Below are 17,429 nucleotides of genomic sequence, written 5' to 3'. Positions count from 1 at the left end.
GCCGCAGGTGACAGCGTACAGGCCGCAGCCGCGGGTCGGCGTGGAACAGTGGCGGCCGCGGGTGGCAGCACACAGGCCGCAGTCGCGGGACAGATTGGGGCAGTGGCGGCCTCGGGTGGCAGCGTATAGGCCGCAGCTGCGGGTCGGGATGGAGCAGAGGAGGCCGCAGGAGGCAGAGTATAGGCCACGGGACGGAATCGGGCAGTGGCAGCGGTCACGAGTCTCTGTGTCTGGAGCGCAACCGCGGGGGTCTGGTCGGCATCACTCTGCTGTGCTGCTTGGTGCTGTCCTCTCCCTGGTATCGGTGAGTTCCCGCCTAATCTTCCTGGCAAACGCTGACCCCTTACAGCTCTCTGGCGCCACCTAGACTTCCTGCTCCTTTTCCCTCTCTCCGTCGAGTGCCCCCTGCTGGTGTACTGTGCTCCTTTTATATCCGCTCCACCCCCACACCTAAAATTGTCTCTCGTCCATCCTCTAATTATGTCCCCTGGAAACAGATCTCCTGGGAACCTTGGTGACAGCCCCCTTGGTTCCGGACCGATTGCATAGGGGCAACTCCCCCTCCTAAACTCTCCCATCCTGTTTGCTCACCAGTCCTTGGGCGAGGGTTTGGGGAGGCTTGTGTTTTTATCTTGATGCTGAAGTCTTTTCTGCCACATGAATTGATCCTGTTCATAGCGTTCGGGGGGGTTTTCCTGCTGTAGACCGCTCGGAGCATCGCGGTTCGATTCTTGTGGTGGAGTCTTCTGGTGTGGTGGAAGGTGGTTGTGTGGCTGGGACCATAGGGTCATTGGCCCCAGAGGTGTCCGCAGGTATTACCCGAAGGTCCTCCTCATCGTCATAATTCCATACAACTTGTGGAGGATCTGGGGCCTGGGGAGAGGTCTCGGGCTGTTCGGGGTCTGTGGATATACAGGGCCGCAACATATTGTGATGTACTGTTCGGGTTGGGTGATCTCCCTCTTTTTCAGACTGTATCTCATACACCGGTCCATCTCGACTTATCCGTTGCAGTACCTGGTAGGGACTCTCTTCCCAGCGGTGCCCCAGTTTGTTTTGGGGGCGCTGGTCTGGTACGAGTATGCGATCCCCTGTCTGGAATTCGGCAGGTGGTGACGGGATCTTCCCCGGGTGTTCCAGGTCCCGGAGTTTTGTTTGTACCAGCCAGTGCAGGGTTTGCAGACGATACCGATGATTTCGGACCCACGAGGCGACTCCTGCCCATGGTTGCTCTTCCTCTGGGTCCAACTCCACCTCGGTGATCTTCTTGCCTTCTCGGCTGAAGAGAAGCGAATATGGGGTGTAACCGGTGACTCGATGTACCCGGTTGTTGTATACCCAGACCAGTTCGGGGATATATTCAGGCCAACGGGTCTTTCGGTCTTCCTCCAGGGTTCATAACGTTTGGATTAAGGTCTGGTTAAATCGTTTGCAGGCCCCGTTCACCTGTGGATGGTATGGTGTGGTTCGGGATTTGTCGATGCCGTACAGACGATGTAGTTCCTCCATTACCTTCCCCAAGAAGCAGGCACCTAGGCCCGAATTAATTAGTTGGGGGCAGCCATATACTTGAATAAAGTTCTTACAGATCACATAGGCTGCCAATTCCGTTTGATCTCGGGTCGGGGTCACCACGGCGAACTTGGTAAAATGGTCCACCTTAACCAGACAGTGTTCGTACCCCTGATGAGCCAGGCCAATGGTTAGATAGTCTATCATTAGTAGTTCGAGGGGTGTTGTTGTTACTATCGTCTGTACAGGGTCCGTTGCTCAGGTGGTTTAGTTAGCTCACATTGGCGACATGTACGGCAAATTTCCTCCACCTCGGCTTGTAATCGGGGATAGTAGGCAATTTGTTGTAGCCACTGAAAAGTCTTTTGTGCCCCAAAAAGCGCCCCTTTTTCGTGAGCTTCTTGAGCAAGTGCAGTGAGCTGGGCCCCCGGCACTACCACCTGCCATGCTACCGTTGGTTCTGTACGTAGTACTGTCTTTCGGTACAATAGTCCCCCTTTGATCATCAATTTCTCCCACTGGCGTAGCATCAGCAAAGTGTCTCTAGACAGCGTTTCTCTTTGGGTGTTATTGGGCAGCTGTTTTGTGGCCACCCATCGACCTAGGGGGCTGACCTCCCCATCTTCTTGTTGTTGTCGTTTCCATTCATCCCGGGATTGTTCTAAGATGCCCTTAGTGGGTCCCACATGGGACTGTCCCTGGGTCACCGCTGTGATTTCGGCGGAGCATAGGGAAAACGGTGTTTCTTCTTCCAGCTCTTCATCTCGTCTCCGTCCAGGAGCCGTGCAACGAATTTGGGATAAGGCATCGGCGTGGACATTCTCTGCTCCCCGTTTGTAAATGATTTTGTATTTGAACTTGGCCACTTGAGCCACCCACTGTTGTTCCAAGGCCCCTAATTTGGCATTTTCGAGGTGGGTCAGTGGGTTGTTGTCGGTTCTTACCACTACCTCAGTACCGGCCAGGTACTCCGCGAATCGCTCCATCATGGCCCATACGACCACGAGAAGCTCAAGCTTAAAGGAGCTGTAGTTATCAGGATTGTGTTCGGAGTTGTGAAGTGATCGGCTGCCTTGGCGATCACCTTCTCCCGGCCATCCTGCATTTGAGATAACACAGCTCCCAGCTCGTGCAGGCTCCCGTCGGTGTGCAGGATTAATGGCTGCGAGAAATCCACGTAGGCCAATTCCGGGACTTCCGAGAGTGTAGTCTTGAGGTCTCGGAAAGCTTCTTCCTGGGGTTCACGCCATTGTATCTTCCAGCTGTTGGCTCCAGCTGGAGTTCCCTTCAGCAAGTGTTGCAGGGCTCGGGCTCGGCGGGCGAAGTTTTTTACGAAGCGACGGTAATATCCGGCTAGCCCCAGAAAGGCCCGCACATCCTTCACCGTTCGGGGGTAGGCCACTCCTGTATCACAGCGACCTTCTCCATAGATGGTCTCAAGCTCCCGGCGGAAACGACATGTCCCAGATATTCGATTTGTGTGCGGAACAGATGGCATTTCTGGGGCTTCACCTTCAGCCCGTACTTTTGCAGCCGACCGAGCACATGACCCAGACGTTGCAAGTGGTCCTCAAACGTGGCAGCATAGATGATGATGTCGTCCAGGTATATCAAGGTGGCCTCGAAGTTGAGGTCACCCAGACACCGCTCCATTAGTCGTTGAAAGGTCCCGGGGGTGTTGGCCAGCCTGAACGGCATACGATTAAATTCGAACAGTCCCATTGGTAAGATGAAGGCGGTTTTTGCACGATCTTCTGACATCGGCACCTGCCAATATCGGCTGGCCAAGTTTAGGGTTGAAAAATATGTTGGTTTTCCTAGGGCCAACAGGGACTCCTCTATACGGAGAAGCATATATGAGTCTTTGATGGTACAGGCGTTCAATTTTCAGTAGTCCACGCAGAACCGCAGAGTACTGTCATTCTTTCGCACCAACACGATGGGGGTCGCCTTGGCGCTTTGGCTTTCCCGGATAACCTCCTTCCACAGCATTTGGCTCAGCAGTGTTTTTACGTCTTGATATAATTGCGGGGGGAGCTGCCGGTATCGCTGTTTGATGGGGGCCGTCCCTTCAGTGGGAATGCCGTGCGTGATCGCTGTGGAGCACCCAAAGTCATCTTCGTGGCTGGTGAATACCTCTCGGTAATGGCCTAGGAGAGTTTCTACCTGATGTATTTGGGTAGACGATAGGCCGGAGAGTTCCGCTCAAATTTTCTCCAAGATTGCTCGCCCTTCCTGCTCAGGCGGGGACCCCACAGTCTGGATGGAACATACAGTTACAGCCCATGGGTCCCTTGCATTCACTCCTAGCTGCAATGCCGGGGTCGGGAGCACTTACTCCAGGGTTTTCACTAGTTTCGCCATTTTGGCGCGAGGTCTTAGGACGACGTCTTGGTCTTCCAGGTTGACACAGCATACAAGGGCTGTCCCCTTCCTCATGGTGGCCAGGGTGCAAGCCACCAGGACACCGGGGGGGCAAGTGCTTGGAGAAGCATGGCTCCACCTGCGCCTCTACTCACTCCAGAGGTACATGGGCCCAGGCGGGCAGAGCAACTACTGTCTGTCCTGGCAGCAGCACAAGCTGAGGAGCCACATGTGCAATCACTCTCCCCAGCACCTCCCCCTCCTGGCAGGCCTCTTGGACTCACGCCCCCGCCACCAGCTGTTGGAAGACCTGCCCTTGGGGGGTGCGGGTGCTCCATTGTTTCAGGGTCTCCTGGGCTGGTTCACTGAGGAGAAGGCTGCCGAATTCCTTTAGTACATTCATGCCCAAGGTGACAGTGTGTCTATTGCCTGCGTCCCCCCGAGTCAGGACCATGCCTCGTCGGCCCAGTTCTTTGCTGCACATCAAGATCTGCATCCAAGCTACTCCGACAACTGGAATTGGTAGCTGATTGGCAGCCAACAACTTGATTACGGACCCCCACTGGGGCCTTGTGACTTCGGGGAAGTGCTGCCGGAAGTAGGTCTCTGGCATAGTCGTAACCTGTGACCCCGTATCCACCAGGCAGCGCACCGCGCGACCCTCAAACTCTGTCCAAATTAACGGACACTTTGCTACCAAATCTCCGGGACTTCCACCACCCCTTTGCGTGGGCTCTGGCTTTGAGCGGCGTCCCCTCAGTTCGGGGCCCTCTGATTGGAATGGCCAGCGGGGTGGGTTCTTCCCGTGCCGTGGGCACTCCCGGGCGAAGTGTCCCAATTTTCCACAATGATAAAAGGCATGTGGCCATGGGAACTGACTTAGGCGAGGGCCGCGACAGTTTGTGGCTTCCCCGCCCGGCACTAACCGGCTTCCGGTGGCCTCGGCCTCCTTCTTCACTTCAGCCAATTTGCCTTTGATGCTCTGTAGCTCCTGCCTCATTTCTTTCACCCAGTGGGGGTCACCCAGGGCGTTTACGGACGCTTCGATACTCCGGGCCATCCCCACTGGGACTGTCACTCCCTGCTCCCGTTCCCGTGTGCGTACCTCCATTCCTATCTCTGAGAAGGTCAGACGCAGGTCCACTCGCACCCGCTCCCGCAGGGCCTGTTTCGTCAGGGTGTCTCGTAGCCCGGTCACTAAAAGGTCACGTAATGTCACATCCACGGGCCCCATGTCGACCCCATCCTTCCTTTCAATGGCTGTATACAATTCTTGCAAAACATTCATATATTGCGTCACTGTCTCCCCCTTTTTGCATGAAACTAAACAACCAGGTTCTCAGCTCCCCTACGTCGGTGGGGTCCCCATGGGTCTCTTCTAAGATCTGCATCACCCTGTTGAAGGTGTTTCGCTGTCCGGGGGGTCTTAACATCACTGAGTCCCGGCCTTCCCCATCCAATGCCATTAGGCCACCTCGGCCTCCAGACCAGAGGTCATCGGACGCATCCTAAACAACCCCCGCATTCGTTCCGTCCAGCTCCACAGCATGGTATTACTGCCTGTGAACCTGGGCAGGTTGCTCAGCATAGCCGATAAAGATAAGCTGTACCGGGGGCTACCCTCTCCCCCTTGGTCTGCAGCTTCCCTGCTCGCGCTCGGAGACTGCATCCTGCCGACTATGCCAAATATGGTATTCGCAGGTATGCAGGATGCAGTGACGAGACGGAAGCGGAGCAAGCTTAAATGTAAACTTTTATATGAATTGGACGAGTAACTGACAAGCTAACAATCGTTTTCCATGCAGGGAGTTAAAAAACAATACAACAACAATACACTTAAATAATCCGATATACTGCATACTACCCGGCCCGCGCCGGTACTATATGACCTCGATATGGCCAACTACGAGTCCCGGATGTTACACCCCCGGATCCGGTCCCGTACCTGGTCTCCGGGCAGCTTCCACGCTGCTCCCTGTCTGCCTTTTCGGGGACGCGGCGCGTCACGGGTCTGCGCATGCGTGCTTGCCCTTCCTCGGCTGCAGGGCACCTTGGGAGCTCGTGCCCCAGTGGCTCCGCCCCAATATGGCGGCGCCCACCGGGTATTTCTGGCCGGCGTCTATGCAGGTAAGGCCTCTTTCACACATCCGGTTTTTGTAATCCGGCATGATGCGGCAAAATTTTTCATAACCGGATCCAGCACCGGATCCGGTTTTGTCCCATAAGCTTTCATGGTCGCCGCATCGTGCCGGATGGTTGTGCGTCGTGTCCAGTTGCTGCCGGACACAGAAAAACTTAGCCGTCCGGCATCTGCAAAAAACGTTCTCTGCAACGTTTTTTGTCAGCGCCGGACCGGCTTTTTCCACAGCGCATGCCCGGACTCTGTGAATGTTAACCCCACAAGTGCACGGCGAGAGAGAGAGAGATCTCTCTCTGTCACCTGGACACTTGTGAGAGATCTCTCTCGCCGGGCACTTGTGGGGTTAACACTCACAGTGTCTGGGTGAGAGAGAGAGATCTCTCTGTGGGGTTAACCCCAATAGTGCCCGGCAAGAGAGAGAGATTCTCTCGCCTGGACACTAAGTGTTAACGCCCCATGTCTCTCTCCACCCCCCCTCCTCTCTCCTCCCCTCTCCTCTCCTCCCCTCCCCTCACCTCCCTTTCAGCGGCTGCCTCTGTCCACCTCCTCCTGCGGCTCCTTTAAATCACGTCCGAGCCGTATGTCTCGCCGCATACACATCCGGTGTCACAGCTGCAGGCCGGATCCGGCGGCCCGGCTTTTCGCTGCACGCCGCCGGATCCCACACACCGGATGTGTGAAAATAGCCTAAGACGCCTGTTTGTCGTTCCATGTGGTGCCTGCTCTCTTTGCGCAGCGTCACCCTCGCCTCTCAGGTCCCTGTATCCTGTCTCCAGTGTGCCCTGTGTCTCGGTCCAGTTTGCCATCCGGCACCACCATCTGTTGCCTGCCTGCTCCTCCCTGTTTTGTCTGTCTGTCCTGCCTACCATCCTCCTTCATCCCCTCTGCCATCCCGTCCTTGCCAGCTCCCTGTCCGTCCATCCGCTCCAACTGTTCTGTGTCTCCACTGTATCTACCTGCCCTGTGTCTCCCATCCTCATTTGTGTCCCTCTTCCTTTCAGCATCTGGCCCCGGTCCGTCCAGGCTTTTCCAGCTCTTCTCTGCCTCCATAGTCCTATGTTCCACCACCTTCTCTCCATCTTCACCCCGTTCTTCGTCAGATCCCTCCGCTATTTACCCTAAGCCGCCCCTTTGGTTTCCGGCCATTGTGGTTCCATCTCCCTTGGGCCTGCCCCTAACACTCCCTGTATAGGGGGTGGTCATCACCTGGACTGCTCGCCCTTGGGGGCTCTGGAGCCACGACCCAGAGGGTCCACTTCCGGGCAATCTCCCTAGAACCCTAACACCGGAATTATTATCAACTATCAATGGAGTGTCACTTATCCTGCTCTGATGTCCAGCAGAGTTGGTATCCGGGTGGTTTCCGTTCGGCGTTTCAGTTGCTGGGCCCAGCCGGTGAGGAGTTGCCGCAGGCTTCTGGTGTTCCAACACCCGGGTGTGGAGGAGGCACAACAGGCCCCAGAAGAGTTCCTCAATGTAGGGGCCCCTTGCAGAGGCAAGGCAGTGGCAGCCGTGGGCCTGGATGTATGGGCCGCAGCCGCGGTATGGAACGGGACGGAGATGGCTGCGGGTGACAGCATACAGGCCGCAGCCACGGGACGGATTGGGGCAGTGACGGCCGCGGGTGGCAGCATATAGGCCGCAGCCGCGGGTCAGAGTGGAAGAGTGGCGGCCGTGGGTGGCAACACACAGGCCACAGCCACGGGACGGATTGGGGCAGTGGCGGCCGCGGGTGGCAGTATATAGGCTGCAGCCGCGGGGTGGAGCAGTGGCGGCCGCGGGAGGCAGCGGACAGGCCGCAGCCACGTGACTGCAAGGAACAGTGGCGGCTGTGGGTGGTGGCGTACAGGTCGCAGCCGCGGGACTGGATGGAACACTGGCGGCCGTGGGTGGCAGAGTATAGGCCACGGCCACGGGATGGAGTCAGGCAGTGGCAGCGGTCACAGGTCTCTGTGTCTGGAGCGCAACTGCGGGGGTCCGGTCGGCGTCACTCTGCTGTGCTGCTCGGTGCTGTCCTCTCCCTGGTATCGGTGAGTCCCTGTCTAATCTTCCTGGCAGGCGCTGACCCCTTGCAGCTCACCGGCGCCACCTAGACTTCCTGCTCCTCCCTCTCTCCGTCGAGTGCCCCCTGCTGGCATACTGTGCTCCTTTTATATCCGCTCCGCCCCCAGACCTTCTAGAATTGTCTCTCGTCCGTCCTCTAATTATGTCCCCTGGAAACAGATCTCCTGGGAACCATAGTGACAGCCCCCTTGGTTCTGGACCAATTGCATAGCCGCAACTCCCCCTCCTACACGCGCGTCTCCGTCTCTGCACGGTCAGGAGTACGTATTCTCCTAGTCAATGGGGACTCCGCGTTTATGTACTCATGGACAGCAGTATTTAAGTAACGTCCTCCTGTCTTATCCCTCTGATCGGGAGTTCTCTCTCTTTCCCTGCGTGCGGCTGCGACCTGCACCGAATGCTGAACATGCTGCTCTGCCCTGAGCCTGCACTGCTTCCTGTCCAGAACAACTTCCCCTTCCCCACTGCTACTGACAGGCCCATGATGCAGTCGGTCCAGGTCCAAAAGTCTTCCCCCCGACAACCCTGCTGCCCAGCTAAATGGTTCCGGACACGGAGCAGAGGAGGTAACCCCCTTCTGATTCTTCTTATGCTTCACCCCCTTACATCCTCACAAGGATTTTTTTTCTTTTTTAGTTTGGAGCAAATTCTGCTAAAAAATAAAATAATATTAGGATAGAATAATATTAAGTAGAGGGCAGTCCCGTTAATATATCACATCTCACAATTTCCTTTATCTCAATACTGTAAGGTCCCTTCACCCGTCCATTTTTCGTGTCCGTATGCGGTGCGTTTTTTAAGGTCCCGAAATACGGACACGCATATTCAATGATGGTGCGCACATCATGTCAGGTTTTTCACACGGACCTTGAGTCCTGTGAAAATCTCGCAGACTCAGGTGCTTCTCACAATATTAGAATATCATCAAAAGGTTAATTTATTTCAGTTCTTCAAAACAAAAAATGAAACTCATATATTCTATAGAGTCATTACACACAGAGTGATCTATCTCACGTGATTATTTCTGGTAATGTTGATGATTATGGCTTACAGCCAATGAAAACCCAAACGTCATTATCTCAGTAAACTAGAAAACTTTATAACTAGTGATGAGCGAGTATACTTGATGCTCGGGTGTCCTCCGAGTATTTTGGCATGCTCGCAGATGTAGTTTCTGCTGTAGCAGCATGATTTGCGACTGCTAGACAGGCAGATTACATGTATGGAATGCCTGTTTGTTAGGGATTTCCCACATGTATTCCGGCTGTCCAGCAGCCACAAATCATGCTGCTGAGGTGAGGAAAACTAAATCTCCAAACACGCCAAAATAGTCGGAGATCACCCGAGCAACGAGTATACTCGCTCATCACTATTTATAACACCAGCTTGAAAAAATGATTGTAAAATCCAAAATGTTGTCCTACTGCAATGTATGTTCAATAAATGCACTCAATACTTGGTCAGGGCTCCTTTGGCATCAATTACTGCATCAATGCGGCGTGGCATGGAGGCGATCAGTCTGTGGCACTGCTGAGGGGTTATGGAAGCCCAGGTGGCTTTGATAGCAGCCTTCAGCTCGTCTGCATTGTTGGTTCTGGTGTCTCTCATCTTCCTCTTGACAATACTCCATAGATTCTCTATGGGGTTAAGGTCAGGCGAGTTTGCTGCCCATCAAGCACAGTGATACTGTTGTGTGTACACCAGGTATTGGTACTTTTGGCAGTGTGGACAGGGGCCAAGTCCTGCTGGAGAATGAAATTTCCATCTCCAAAAAGCTTGTCGGCAGAGGGAAGCATGAAGTGCTCTAAAATTTCCATGTAGATGGCTGCGCTACCTTTGGTCTTGATAATACACAGTGGACCTTCACCAGCAGATGACATGGCTCCCAAATCATCACTGATTGTGGAGACTTCACACTAGACTTTGGAAATCAAGGTCCCAGAGTCTAGAGGAAGAGTGGAGAGGCCACAATCCAAGCTGCTGGAGGTCTAATGTGAAGTTCCCACAGTCGTTTGTCTACCTGAGATGAGCGCGACCAGGAGACAATGATAGGCGATGTATTATATTCAGCACCCGCTGTGTACCTCCTGTGTAAAATTAAGAATTAAATTAAAAAAATGGCTTGGGCTCCAACATAATTTTGGTAACCAGCAGAGGGAAAGCCCACTGCTGGGGGCTGGTGATAATAATCTGGGAAAGGTGAAAATATCCCAAAAGGTTCCCAGGCTATTAATAACAGCTCACAGCTTTTTGCTTAGTCTGAACTGGTTAATTTATTAGAGACCACAGAAAAAAAATGATATTGGGTCCCCCCTATAAATTCTAACCAGCAAAGGTTAAACAGACAGCTGCGGTTGATATTAATAGCCTGAGAAGGGGGCAGGAATATTCCCCCCTCCCAGACAGACTAAAAACCTCAGCTAACCCAGAAATGGCGCAGCCATAAGATTGGCCAAATCTAGCTCTTAACCTCGATCTTCCCTCCTGCCCTGGTGCGGTGGCAAGTGGGTGAGAGGGTTAGGGTTGATGTCTGCTTTGTATTGCCAGCTGATATCAAGTCAAGCAGTTAGTAATGGAGAGTCGTCTATATGACAGCAATATTACTAACCCATATTAAGTTTTGAAATAAACACACAGCAAGAATAAAGTCCTGTATTTGAAATAAACACTCCGCACCATCATTTTTCAATTTAGTACTGTAAAATGAAATAATAAAGAATCATATTCCTCACCTGTCCGACGATAATCTATTTGTCCCATGCTGTAATCCATCTCTGCTACATCTGTATTACATGGCTGAGCAGTGGCATGATGTGGCTCCTCAGTCATGAATCCATGGCTTAATTTTACATTAATAAATAGGTAAACGATGATGCGGAGTGTTAAAGGAGTCTGTGTCTTTCAATTAAAGGACATTATTCTGGCTGTGTATTTTTCAAAATATGACTATGGGGTTAGTAATGGGGGCACTTTATAGACTCATTTCTATTGCTAACCCATGGGCTTGATGTCAACTGCCATAAAACAGCTGACATCAATACCAACCCTATTACCTTACTTGCCACTGCACCAGGGCAAATGGGAAGGGCGAGGCTAAGCACCAGATTTGGAGCAGCTTACGGATGCAACATTTCTGAAGCCGCCGAGAGCTGATGTTATTAGCCTGGGAGGGGGACAATATCTCTGGCCCCTTCCCAGCTTATTAATATCAGCTCGCAGCTGTCTGTTTAGCCTTTGCTGGTTAGAATTTATAGGGAGACCCTGGATAATTTTTTGGGGGGTCACACTGTAAACTAACCAGAAAAAGGCTAAGCTATTGGCCCCTGTCTCAGATTATTCATATTAGCTCCCAGTGGTTGACTTTCCATCTGCTGGTTATGATAATTACAAGGGAGCCCACGCCATTTTTTTAAATAATTATTTTTTTATCTATCTCTCTATCTATCTAATATCTATCTATCTACCTATCTATTATCTATCATCTAACTATTATATATCTAATATCTATTATCTATCTACAGGTGCTTCTCACAAAATAAGAATATCATCAAAAAGTGAATTTATTTCAGTTCTTCAATACAAAAAGTGACTCTCCTATATTCTATAGAGTCATTACACACTGAGTGATCTATTTCACAGGTTTATTTCTGGTAATGTTGATGATTATAGCTTACAGCCAATGAAAACCCAAAAGTCATTATCTCAGTAAATTAGAATACTTTATAACACCAGCTTGAAAAATGATTGTAAAATCCGAAATGTTGGCCTACTGAAATGTATGATCAGTAAATGCACGCAATATTTGGTCGGGCTCCTTTGGCATCAATTACTGCATCAATGCAGCGTGGCATAGAGGCGATCAGCCTGTGGCACTGCTGAGGGGTTATGGAAGCCCAGGTTGCTTTGATAGCAGCCTTGAGCTCGTCTGCATTGTTGGTTCTGGTGTCTCTCTTCTTCCTCTTGACAATACTCCATAGATTCTCTATGGGGTTAAGGTCAGATAAGTTTGCTGCCAATGAACCACAGTGATACTGTTGTGTGTACACTAGGTATTGGTACTTTTGGCAGTGTGGACAGGGGCCAACTCCTGCTGGAGAATGAAATTTCCATCTCCAAAAAGCTTGTCAGCAGAGGAAAGCATGAAGAGCTTTAAAATGTCCTGGTAGACGGCTGCGCTGACTTTGGTCTTGATAAAACACAGTGGACCTACACCAGCAGATGACATGGCTCCCCAAACCATCACTGATGGTGGAGACTTCACACTAGACCTCCAGCAGCTTGGATTGTGGCCTCTCCACTCTTCCTCCAGACTCTGGGACCGCGATTTCCAAGGTCTAGTGTGAAATGCTTCCCTCTGCCGACAAGCTTTTTGGAGATGGAAATTTCTTTCTTCAGCAGGACTTGGCCCCTGTCCACACTGCCAGAGAGACACCAGACCCCACAATGGAGATGAGCTGAAGGCTGCTATCAAAGCGACCTGGGCTTCCATAGCACCTCAGCAGTGCCACAGGCTGATCACCTCCATGCCACCCCGCATTGATGCAGTATTTGATGCTAAAGGAGCCCCGACCAAGTATGGAGTGCATTTACTGATCATACATTTCTAGTAGGACAAAATTTTGGATTTTACAATAATTTTTCAAGCTGGTGTTAGAAAGTATTCTAATTTACTAGGATAATGACTTTTGGGTTTTCATTGGCTGTAAGCCGTAATCATCAACATTACCAGGAATAAACACGTGAAATAGATCACTCTGTGTGTAATGACTCTATAGGATATAGAAGATTCTCTTTTTGTATTGAAGAACTGAAATAAATTAGCTTTATGATGATATTCTAATATTGTGAGAAGCTCCTGTATATGGTATATCTATTATCTATCTATCTATCTATCTATCTATCTATCTATCTATCTATCTATCTATCTATCTATTATATATCAATATATTATCTAACTATCTATTATCAATCTTAACATCTATTTATCTATCTATTATCTATCTATGTATCTATCATCTATCTAACGATTATCTATATATCCATCTAATATATGTCTATCTATTATCTACTATCTATCTATTATCTATCATCTATCTATTATCTATCTTGTTCCTCATCACTATCTCTATCTCTGAACATCTGTTAGGCCCTGTGCACACGGTGCGGTTTCTACCGCGGATCCGCAGTGGATCTGCAGCAGAACTGCAGGTGTTGTACAGTACCATTATAGCCAATGGAAAAAAAAAAACCGCTGTGCACACACTGCGGATTTTGTGCGGTGAAAAAAAAGCAGCATGTCACTTCTTTTGTGCGGTTTTTGCTGCAGTTTTCCACCTGCGGATTTGTAGAATGTAGAAAACCGCAGTGGAAAACCGCACAAAAACGTCAGTAAAACCGCAAAAAAAAAGGAAGAAATCCGCAGGAAAAATGCAGGTCATTTGACCTACGGATTTCTTAAAATCTGCACGGGAAGATCCGCACCGTGTGCACATAGCCTAATACAAAAAACTCTTTATTTTCTATGCTGCATATCATTCCATACGTGTCACACTGACACATGGACACGGACATCACACGGATGTCACACACGCACACATGGATGGCACACTTCGACTGGGTTCACACGTAGCGGAACGCTCGCGGAAATTACCGCGAGAGTTCCGGAATTCCATTCCGCGGGAAAATCGCATTTTAAATTCCCGCGATTTTCCAGCGGAAAAACTAGCATTTTGCAAGCGTAATTAGCTTGCAAAATGCTAGCGTTTTCCAAGCGATCTGTAGCATCGCTTGGAGAACTGATTGACAGGTTGGTCACACTCGTCAAACATAGTGTTTGACAAGTGTGACCAACTTTTCACTACTGAGGCCGCCTATGCAGCATCAGTAGTAAAAGATAAAATGTAAAAAATAATAAAAAATAATAAAAAATGGTGTTATTCTTACCTTCCGGCGTCCTGCGCAGCCTTCCCGCCTCTCTCCACGCTCCCATTCCCAGTAATCCTTTGCAAAAATGCCCGCGATGACGTACGTTCTTGCGGGATCCCGCGGCGATCCCGCGAGAAAAGACGTCATCGCGGGCATTTTCGCAAAGGAGTGCTGGAACCGGGAGCGTGGAGAGAGGCGGGAAGGCTGCGCAGGACGCCGGAAGGTAAGAATAACAATATTTTTTATTTTAAATTCTATTTTTAACAGGGATATGGTACCCAAAGCCCGGAGGACAGTCTCCTCTCCTCCGGGCCGTGGGTACCATCCGCAATTGTTCTGCTTACTTTTCGCATGGTGTGCACAGCCACATGGGGAAAGTAAGCAGAACAATGCATTCCTATGGGTGCGGGATCGCCGCGATTCCGCAAAATTAATGAGCATGCTGCGTTTTTTACCGCGACGCGATTCCGCCGCGGTAAAAACCGCAGCATTAGAACAGCATTGCGGAATCATGGGATGCTTATTTTTCGCGTTTTCGTGGCAAAATCGCGCGGTTAAAACTGCCACGGAAGCGCGAAAAAAACGCCACGTGTGAACTCAGCCTTACACGGACTACGGATCTCACCGGTACATTTTTCCCAGTACCAAAGTCACCAGGACGTGTGAAGGAAACCTAAGGTAGATAGGTATGGTGGCTTACATGAGAATCTCTGCCTATGAAATACTGCTGAAATAGTGACATTCACACCCCAGTAAAAGTTAATCATGACTGAGGGCGTCCCTATCCCTCTGACGCACGTCTTCTCCCACCATCTGAGACTGGACGCATGTTGTGTCTCTATGTATCGGGGCTTTTACTCGTTTTTTTCTGTTCAGTTGCAGAAAACCTGGATCATGAGGAATTTACTTCAACTATGGAAGACCAAGAATTGGCGGCCTCCTCCTCCTCCTCCTCCTCCTCCTCCTCGCTCCATTGTAGTAAGTGACAAGTTTTAAAAAGCATTTCCAACAAGGATGAGAATATCCAGTTAGGCAGAGTTGTCTCCTGTAATAATTAAAGAGGAAAGTATATTATAATCTTAAGGAGGAGGAAATACCGCCCAGTCCCCTGTAAAGGAGTGTTCACACGGGGCAGATTTTCTGTGCTAATTTGTAGGTGTAAAATCTGCAGCTACCATTATGTACTTTCTGCAGCTTCCCTCGTAAATCTGCGACACAGTAAACCTGGAAAACATGGAAATTGTAATGAAATCCACAGATGAATTTGAAGCTAAAAAATCCATGTGTGAATAAACCCTAAGGAAATGTTCACAGGAATTATTTTCCTTGGAGTTTGGAGTGAACTTTGGTTCAAAATTCATGTGAAAAAAAATCTCACTTCAAATAATAAATGAATAAACGCCTGACTGATTTCAGTGAGGAAACATTTGCACAATGCATACAGATAAAGCCGGTTTCATCCATGTGTTTTCTCCACATCAGACGGCAATGTTATAAGCAATTCTCCTCCCCTAATAACGTCCAGACGCCATCAAAGGTTTTCAATTCCTGCAAGCAGAAGTCAGATACTACAGAAAGAGTAGACAAGAAGAGGAGGAGAAGTTTTACAGCTTAGCAGCTTAGCTAGCTAGCAAGTAGGGGAAAGTAGCTCCTGCTGTTAAAGCAAGACGTTAGCAAAAAACAAACAAACTAATAGTATTTACCTGCAGACATAGTGGTAATTTGCTGTTAAAAACATTTTCAATTATGTTCGGCAGTATAACTGTAAGAGTGTATACAGGGAGAAAATGAAGATAAAATATCCATAGAATGACTAATGGCTCTCTCATGGCCACACAAGACCGACACATATAGTAAATAAAGACATAACACATTTATCAATGGAGGAAAAATGGCCGTGAGTTTTATTTAGGAAATCACAGTCTGTAAAAATTGTTTGACAGAAGACTAATTCAGAGGTGGTCACAGTATATCTTATGTCTCTGCTAAAAATTCAAACTTTATTAAACAATAAATTTAATTACATGCATCATACCAAAAAGAGTTGATCACCACTGGGAGGTGCCTTTCCCTACACTGGCTCGTTTTCCCTACCTGACAGCGGAGGTTGGAGCCCTAGGACCTGCGCAATTGGCCCCCCCACTCCACGTTGGCTCACCCTGCTACCCCCATAGGGCCCTATAGTGACAGGGGTGTGATAAGGAGTTAAACAGGTAGGTGAGAAAGAGAAGAGATGTCTAACCTAGATCTTCTTGGCTTGATTACAGATGAAAAAATGAAATTTCTTCTTTCTTCTTGTGATGACCTATGATAGTTTACATAAACTATTCTTCACAGAGGGAGGACTGTTCTAGTAGATACCCCTATCTTAGATTGTTCTCCTGACATCATGCCAGCCTTTCTAGAAAACACCGGCGATTGTCTAAACGCTGTGTCTAACATCATGTCCTCACTATATCTGAAACTGAACCTGTCAAAGACTGAACTCCTTGTGTTTCCTCCCGCTGCTAATGTACCTATACCCGACATTGCCATTTCCGTGTGTGGTTCCACTATTACTCCCCAGCAACATACCCGCTGACTTCTGGTCATACTTGACTCCGAGCTTTCCTTTGCCCCCCACATTCGATCACTGGCTCACTCTTGTCATCTGCACCTCAAAAACATTTCTAGAATTCGACCTTTTCTTACTTTTGACTCTGCAAAAACTCTTACTGTTTCTCTTATTCATTCTCGTCTCGACTATTGCAACTCTCTTCTAATCGGTCTCCCTCTTACCAAACTCTCCCCTCTCCAATCTGTCTTGAATGCTGCAGCCAGGATCATATTCCTCGCCAATCGTTACACCGATGCCTCTACCTTGTGCCAGTCATTACACTGGCTACCCATCCACTCCAGAATTCAGTATAAACTTATTACCCTCACCCACAAAGCCCTCCATGGCTCAGCACCACCCTACATCTCCTCCCTTGTTTCAGTATACCACCCTACCCGCGCCCTCCGTTCTGCTGATGACCTGAGGTTAGCATCCTCAGTAATCAGAACCTCCCACTCCCGTCTCCAAGACTTTACACGTGCCGCGCCAATTCTTTGGAATGCACTTCCCAGGTCAATACAATTAGTCCCCAATCCCCAGAATTTTAAGCGTGTCCTGAAAACGCATTTATTCAGACTGGCCTACCACCCCAACACATTAACCTAATCTATCCCTGTGTGGCAGAGCCAAAAGTTTTACCATAACCAGGTTCCCTGTATCATGTTCCCACATGCTTTATGCATCCATTAGCCCTCTGTGTCTGTACTGTTACACACTTAACATTATGGCTGGTCCATACAATCAGGCAATTGTTACCACCCACCTTTCGTGTCTCCCTCTTTCCTCATAGACTGTAAGCTTGCGAGCAGGGCCCTCATTCCTCTTGGT

The 17,429-nt window shown here is 49.6% G+C and overlaps 1 protein-coding gene across 1 annotated transcript in view; it reads left to right on the top strand.

The window, feature by feature from the left end:
• LOC141074328 (uncharacterized) overlaps window positions 1–17,429 on the top strand; it is a 119,126-nt gene that overhangs the window by 82,050 nt on the left and 19,647 nt on the right. The window contains exon 7 of the mRNA XM_073561956.1: window positions 14,882–14,983. Coding sequence (XP_073418057.1) covers window positions 14,882–14,983 — 102 coding nt within the window. The remainder of the gene's footprint in view (window positions 1–14,881; window positions 14,984–17,429) is intronic.

Source organism: Dendrobates tinctorius, unplaced genomic scaffold (assembly GCF_039654945.1).
Source record: "Dendrobates tinctorius isolate UK_male_01 unplaced genomic scaffold, ASM3965494v1 ptg000332l, whole genome shotgun sequence".
NCBI lineage: Eukaryota > Metazoa > Chordata > Amphibia > Anura > Dendrobatidae > Dendrobates > Dendrobates tinctorius.
Note: the sequence above shows the minus strand (reverse complement) of the source record. Positions and strands in the feature narration are given on the sequence as shown.